The 8,268-nt window shown below is 38.0% G+C and overlaps 1 protein-coding gene across 1 annotated transcript in view; it reads left to right on the forward strand.

Moving 5' to 3' along the window:
• Window positions 1–3,753, forward strand: part of LOC103589341 (serine/threonine-protein kinase ULK4-like) — a 59,072-nt gene extending 55,319 nt beyond the window's left edge. The window contains exon 16 of the mRNA XM_008571295.1: window positions 3,612–3,753. Coding sequence (XP_008569517.1) covers window positions 3,612–3,753 — 142 coding nt within the window. The remainder of the gene's footprint in view (window positions 1–3,611) is intronic.
• The last annotated feature ends 4,515 nt before the right edge of the window (window positions 3,754–8,268 follow it).

Genomic DNA, 8,268 nt, shown 5'->3' on the forward strand with positions numbered 1-8,268 from the left:
GGATCGCAACCCTCGGTGTTGCTCCCGCGCCTCGCTCAGCCAGTGAGTGGGAACCAGTCTGCATGTGGGATCTGAACCCTCGGGCGGGAGCGCGGCCGCGCTTCCCAAGTGGCGCACTATCCAGTGCACCACCGGGCCGGCCCTGTGTTCAACTTTTTGAAGAACTGCCAAACTTCCTTTTTTTGTGGCTCTTCCCTGACGTTATCTTTGAGCTCAAGCTTGGTGTTTGTCCCTGCCTATTTTATTATTTAGAATCTCCAGTTAATTTTTTTATTTCAGCAATCACATTTGAAAGTTTTTGTTCATTTTCTTGTTTTCTGATTGGTCCTTTTTCCTAGCTCCCTACTTTTGTTGTATAATATACTCTTGCATTTGAGGGTAAATGTTAGGATTATAAAAATTATCTTCTTGGGATAGAATTTAGGATTAAATATTATAATTAATATTTAAGGTTAAATGTTAGGATTATAAGAATTGTGTTCTTCTTGAAACTATAGGTCACTTCTCTTTCATCATGGTCCTGCTTTTTAATGCTGTTTATTCCTCAAATGCCTGGTGATCTTTGGTTCTTAGTTTATATTATGAATAGTATGTAATAATAATAATGATGAGGTCTATATGATTTCTGCCTTTGGGAATTTTATGCATTTATCTTTGTGGTCTGGTATAAAAACATCTTTTAAGGTATGCCATGCAGTAGTCAATTAATTAATATGGTGATAATAGCTGGCCTATTCAGCACATAATTGTTGAACACCATGGTAATTTCTACACATGGATTATCTCTTTGATGCTAAGAACTTGATGAGGTATATATTGTTACCTATTTAACATATGAGGTAACCAGGAACGAGGTATATGAAGGATGAGTACTTACCCCAGGGTACTAAACCCCTCCACCCTCTATCATGGGGCCAAGACTAGGCCCAGGACGTCTGATTCCAGAGGCATAAACACCATCTGTACAGCCTCCCACTGAGGAAGCGTGATCATTGTAGGGTACAGAGTTTGATGTATACAGCTGTTACTTTGACATTGCTAGTTTTATTATGGATGCTTTAATGTATTTATGTATGTATGTATTCATTGTTGCCTTTTTGATGTGCTCAGGAGAGAAGTACATTGAAGTTTCCTACCGCTGTTGGGTTTACTTTTTATGCTTTGTTATTTGGTGTATAAAGATTCACACCTTATATCTTTTGTAGATCATACCATTTTTAGTTTAAAAGGGATTTTTTTCTCATTTAATGCTTTTAGTTGAGTTCTCTTTTGAGATTTACATCGGAAATCCTGCTTCAATTTTGTTTGCCTTGTGCAGCCATATTTTTATCCATTTCTTTTCTACTCATGTGTTTATTACTTTGTTTTTGATGTAGATATTTTATTTATTTGACAAACATTTATGGAGGGCCTCCTTTACTCCAAACACTGTCTAGGTGCTTCATGGACCTTATGTGCTGGTGGGAGGAGACAGATAATAAAAAAATTAACATCAAATAAGTAACTACAGAATTTTACATTTGTTCTAATATGGTAGCCACTAACCACATGTAGTTATTTAAATTTAAATTTAAAATTAATTCAAATTAAAAACAAATCAATATTTAGTTCCTCACTTGCTCCAGTCATATTTTATGTGCTGCATAGTCATCGTGACTAGTGGATACCGTATTGAACAAAGACATGAAACATTTCTGTCATCACACGAAAGTTTGTTGGGCAGTGCTGCCTCAGGTGCTGTCATGGAGAAAGAGACAGTTCTCAAATATAGTGTACTGAGTCATTGGGACCACCTGGAGTGGTGACACTGAAGAAAAAAACCTGAGCTCTGAGAAGGAATTAGTCTTCCAAAGGCACTGTGTATAGGGTATAATTGTATTAAATTTTTTGGCACAAATTGAGGACTATTGTTATTGTTACTTTAAATAGTTTATAATTTAAAAGTATGAGGGTTTTTAGGTAGCATGTTTTAATAGAAATTGTTTATGGTGAGATTGGGGAAAATATTTAATTAGCATATTGATAACGTTTAAATTTTAGTTGAATAAATTTAGCAACCTGTATTTAATTTTGTAGTTTGAAGAATGATTTTGTATATTGTATACTTGTATTGAAATATAACTCTACCCCATTCTCTGTACATATTTGTATGCATAATCAATACTTTTTCATTAAAAAATAAATTTAAAAATCAAATCAGGATAATTAGCATATTTATCATTGCAAAAATTTATTGTTTCTTTTTACTTTTTAAAGTTTATTTATTAATATTTTTTTACATTCTGTGATGTTGAAATTTATCATTTCTTTGTGATAAGAGGATTTGAGCTCTCTTCTAGACAATTGAGAATATACAATAAATGATTGTTGATTATAGATGCCTACTACTACTGTAGATCAGTGTTTTGTAAGTATTTTGAGCTTTTCTTTGAAAAGAGATAAGTTTTGTGTTTCATATCTTTTAATTCATTAGTGAGCTTTTGATTGTGAGCATTTGTTCTACAATTGTGAAAAAACTTAAACTTTTTTTCAGCTGCCATTTTAAACTGCACACGTGGAAATGGAAGCGTAATTGATTTGGCTGTGGTCTTGAAGCTGGTCCGTAGCAAAGCTGTGACTGGAAGCTTTTTCTTGCAACTCTTGGTCCAATATCCTACCAAATATTTTTCGGAGTGATCACTTTTAAAGTGTAATCTTTTTATTCAGTTGTGGGTTGCTAATCATACAACTGCCTAGGACATTTTAAATCTGTATATGTTAAGAGATTCAAATAGGTAATTCAAGAAGTGTTGAAATCCATAAAATGATTTCTGTGTGTTAGAGTTATGACAACACATTTTCCTTGTGGTACTTTTCTGAGTATGATTTATTCCCCTCCATGGGTCCTGCATAAGTTTGTTTTAAGAACCTGAAAAATAGAGGCTCTCTAGCTAATGTACAAACTGATTAGCACAGAAAACAAGTGAGCATCAATCACTAAATAAGAGTTTGGTTCTCATCAACTCACCATTTTTTTTTTCCATTAAGAAAACTTATCAAGTGTTATTTAGAAATATATCAACTTTGTTTTCTGCTGGGTACCAAGGAAACCTCTCATTAAAACTAATTAGTGTTTATTAAAATAGAACAATATTTGTAAAATTTTTTATTGTAAAAATTTCAATTAAAGTGAATATATGCATATATGTTTAACTGTTCTGACATTATTTACTGTTTATGTACTCGTTAGTCTACTCACAAGTAGAACAGAGACCTTTTACCAAATGCCTCTGCACTCAGGGATAAAAGAAGGATTAATTACTATTTCTCTCTTCTCCCTAAGTAAGGCCTTTTAAGATTTTACTCTCCATTGTACTATTTAACCATAACTTCTTTAAATTTTGTCACTATTACAGTCTTGCAGAGCACATTTTTGTTCATATGTCCCCATGTACATGAGGGAGAGTTTCTCTGGTTACTTATGTGGGGGAGTGTGTGCCTGCCCTATCACACTCAATTTTTATTTCACATTCTTATATCTGATGTTCATCATTGTGTAATGTGACTAGCTGGGGTTGGTTTCCTTGCTTTCTGATTTCTCTCTTCAGAGCCTGTTTTCTCTCCATTTACAGACGGGCCAAGGTTGCTAGGGTGATTGGTTTACTGGCCTCACACACAACTGAACTCCGGGAGAATACACCTGTTATTGAGGTAATTTCTTTTTATTATTCAAATGTTACGTATGCCAAAAAAAGATTGTTCTTGATTTTGTGATTTAGAATGTGCAGCTTTCATTGACCTTTACTTAATTTTTCTTTGTGGAATTATGGCAATTGTTATAAAACAATAACCTCAACAGACCTTTAAGCTGAAACACAGCAGCTCATTTATATCATAGTCTGTTATTAAATGTGGTTTAAAGGCAGGGTTGCAAGGCTTGTGAACTCCACTCATCACTACTTCATTTATTTTTGGATAGGGCTTGTTTTATTGTTAGTTTTCTCGTAGTCTCCCCCAAATATTATAACTAATGTATTTTCTACTTAAAGTATAGCTAATAATTCAAATTAAAATTCTCTTAGCTTTTCACCTTGAACTTTGTGTTTTCATTTTTACCAGTTGTCAATTATTTCTTGACAACTGATCCTAGTATTTAATGGCTGTGTATGCACTAAAAATGTTTCCTAATATCAGTTATTTTTTTCAAATACTGCTACTGGGAAGCCTTTGTTATTTGGTTAACCAGTAATTCCAAGTCCTGTGAAGTGAATGCTATCATTGTACTGCCTATATGAGTGTCTTTTAATATTAAAAATTACTTTCTACCTATCCTGTTAATGTGTATTACACTTAATTAGTGACAGATTTTTATCCCTGGGGGGGCTCAAGAGTCAAAATAGATGAAAAGAACCAAAGCTTTTAGGGGGAAGGGCAAGAGCTCCTGAAGAAAGGAAAAGAGAGGTAAGGAGAGGAGATTTTGTAGAGCTGAAACTGGTGGTGTGGTATTTGGAACTTTAAGAGGAATTGTCTAGCCACATACTGTCCAATAGAACTTGCTGCAGTGATGGAAAATTTTCCATGTCTGTGCTGACTACTGCAGTAGCCAATTGCTGGGATAGTATCCCAGCTGGCCTTAGGCTGTCTGGGTAGACATAAATGGGAGATCAGTTTAATTTCATTGAATTTCCCTTGCTTACAATTATATCTCTATTCCCTACAAACTGTTAGATCTCTGAGCTACTTGTAAAAACGTCTGTAAGTCTAAACTTTTCCTTTCTTTCTGGGACTAAAAGAAATGAATTTTGACCTACATGATCACTGATGGTACCCAGCCTGGCTACCAGAAATGTATGCACTGCATTTTCATCTAAAAGATTAGGCAGATAGTGCAGTATCACCAGGAAGATGAGGAGTATTAGGATCTCTAAAGTGGGAATTCTGTCTGATGGCTCAGAGCAAAAGGTGTTTAGTGAGACAGAGTGACTGTAGGAGATGGGAGAGAACTTAAAGAAAAGTCTAAGACAAAGTCTTAAGATTTTAGAGAGCGTTCCTGGATAACCAGAGCAGGCATTCATTGCTCCAGAGCAGTGTGCCATGAAGAAAGAGCCCCTGCATACGGAAAACATGACTGTTGAATTAAAATATTTAGTCATTGCAGAGATAAGTAGGATGAATACTTTAGGAAGCAGAATTAGTGAATTTAAAGATCATTTGGATGAATTCCCTTAGGATTCAGAAGAAAAAGAGAGAGAATAAAAATTAAGAACTAAAAAGGCAAGTATGGTAGTTCCAGAATATATATTATACTATCATGGTAGCCACCAGCCACAAGTGGCTACTGAGCACTTGAAGAGCAGCTAGTACAAATTGAGATGAACTGCAAGTGGAAAACGTACCAGATGTTGAAGACTCCTTATGGGGAAAAAAAAAGTAAAGTATCTCATTTGTAAATATTTTAGAGATATTTGGTTAAATAAAATATTAAAATTAATTTTACTGTTTCTTTTTTGTTTTGAATGCGGCTACTAGGAAATTTAAAATGACTTATCACTTGAATTATATTTCTGTTGGCTGGTACTAAGATAAACAAAATAGAATTTCCAGAAGGAGATATCAGAGCAAAGAGAAGTGAAACGATCATGAAAAAAATAATAGAAGATAATTTTATCCTGAATTGAAGAAATACTGAAATCTTTAGATGGCAGGACTCACCAAATGTCAGGCAAAACATTGAAAAACTATGCACATTTAGACATATCCTGGTGAAATTTATAATTTCAAAGAGAATGAGAATACCAAAAACTAGTTTATAAATAAACAAAAGCAAGTCAGGTTTACATTTAATTTATTTGTAACACAAAAGGCTAGTAGGTACAGAAAACAGTGGAACAATGTTATGGGATTGTGTGACCTTTACTTTCTATATACAGTCATTATGTTGTCTATGAGGACAAAATAAAGATATTTTTGGATATTCAGGGATTCAATCTGAATTTCATGAACATTTCTAAAAAATAATTTACTTGAGCAAGATGTTACTGACTAAATAAGTGTTAAGGCAAAGTATAGGTGAAACAAATTTTTAAAAAACTATTAAAATTTGAGTCTAAATAATAGCTGTTAGTGTTGTGAAGCATAATCTGGAAAGAATGGATTATTGAAAAAGAATATTCAGGGACAAGATGGCAGTGCAGAGGTGCCCAAAATGATCCTTTCACAGAGGGACCAGAGCAGGGAAAGGACAGCTAAGTATGGGGGAGAGCATTGGTGGGAGATCATGGAAGGGGTAGTGGGAGCCTGGCGAGGACCCTGTGGAGCATGAAACCCAGCAGGGAGGTGTAGAGGAGAAAGGCACGTGGCTTCAGCTGCTGCCACGTCTCAAATGAGGATCAGACAGGAGGAATCCTCCCTTGCAGCAGAAAGAATCTGCTCGACCATGAGTACTTCTCTGTGGTAACCCTCCTCCTACCCTCAGCCTTCTCCCCCACCCCACCACAGTTGTCTGTGCCATTGTCTAGTGCAGAGCCACAGCCCTTCCCTCCACACAGGAGTTCATCCTGTGCAGTGCCCCCCCCCCCCCCCCAGTGTTTATCCTGGTGGGGCCCCCCCCCCCCCCGCATGACCCACTGGGTGCCCGTGCAGCTCCAGCCTTCCACCCACCTGCATGGCCACCACTGTCCAAATGCCTCCAACTGCCTGCCAGCCAGTGCGGCCCTACTTGCCCAGCTGGGCCAAGCCATCAAGCAGCTCTCGTGGCCTCCAACATCAAACTGCCTGCATGGTCCCAGTTGCCACAGCCACCTACATGGCTCCACCTGCACATGTGGGCCAGCAATCTAGCCACACACGACCCCACCCTGCGTGGGCCCAGCCACGTGTGCAGTCCCAGCCACAGACATAGTTGCCGGCATCTCCCAGAACTACTGAGTCTACACAGAATGACTGAGGCTATCCAGAAACAAAACTAAAATACCCTACCCAATGGGCAATATATAACAAATCTATAGGAGGGAGTCTCTCTCCTCAAAAGCCCCCCAGAGTAATCGAAGAAGCAACAACCAGATGACTAGGCATCAACATAGGGATACTAGACATATGAAAAAACAAGAAAATATGACACCACCAAATACCAGAACCCATATGACAGGAAACCCTTGATATGTCTGAATGGGAATTCTGAGTAATAATTGTAAAGAAGCTGAGAGAGATACAAGAACACTCAGACAACATAACAGAATGAGAAAATCAATCCAGGACATGAAGGAGGAAGTTTACAAAGAGTTAAATACCATAAAAAATAATGTAGCAGAACTCCTGGAACTGAAAGACTCATTCACTGAAATCAGAATTATAATTAAGAACGTAAGCAGCAGGCTAGAGCAAGTAGAAGAAAGAATTTTTGAACTTGAAGACAGTCATTTTGAAATAACCTAATAACATATGTCCATCAACAGTAGAATGGACAAAGCATGGCATGTTTATACAGTGGAATACTAAATAGCATTCAGAATAATGAACTACAGCATTGGGCAACAGGCAACAGGCCTGAATGAATCTCATGGCCATAGACACTTGTCCTAGACAATAGTAGGGCATTTCCTTGAAGAACTGATCTTTGTACTCAGAAATGTCCTGGATCTGTGCTTTGAGGGTTCTTGCCTTAGAGGGTCAGCTCTTCTGTGGTATCCATGGGCCAGATACCATGGGGAGAGAAGTGATTGTAGGTAGAATGTAAGGGGGGTCTGGAGATGCAGGGGTGCCTTGTAGCATAGAGTCTGGGGAAGATAAGCCAGAGACCAAGGCTGGAGCTCAGAGACTGTCCACTCCCCTGCGGGATCGTGGTGCTTGTGACTCCCTGTGGCAGTGGTTGGAGATGATATGTTCTGCTGCTGGAAGAATTCTCAAGGGTCTGGGCATCTGCAGTAAACTGGGACCTGTCAGTCACCCTGGGTAATGTGCCTTCCTAACTCCTGGCACCATGCCTCTAGCCTGGTTCTCCAGGTACTTGTGTTGCTACCTCCACTGCGAGTGTCTGGCCCAGCAGTTCCTGAACCACACTTGGCACCTGTGCTCACTTTAGCTTGAGTTCTGTGGTCAGTGCTTCCCTCTCTTTGGAGACTGGGTACCTTGTGTTCTCAAAGTATTTCTCCCATTCCTGTTGCTGTCCCTATTGTAAGCATTGTATTCCTATGCTGCCTCCATTGAGAGGAGGGGCGGGTGCTAATTCCTGAGGTTCTTGTGTCTTTTATTCCTGCGCTGTTCCCTTCCTGAGTGTTTGCTGATGTTTTA

The sequence above is a fragment of the Galeopterus variegatus genome, unplaced genomic scaffold (assembly GCF_000696425.1).
Source record: "Galeopterus variegatus unplaced genomic scaffold, G_variegatus-3.0.2 Scaffold675, whole genome shotgun sequence".
NCBI lineage: Eukaryota > Metazoa > Chordata > Mammalia > Dermoptera > Cynocephalidae > Galeopterus > Galeopterus variegatus.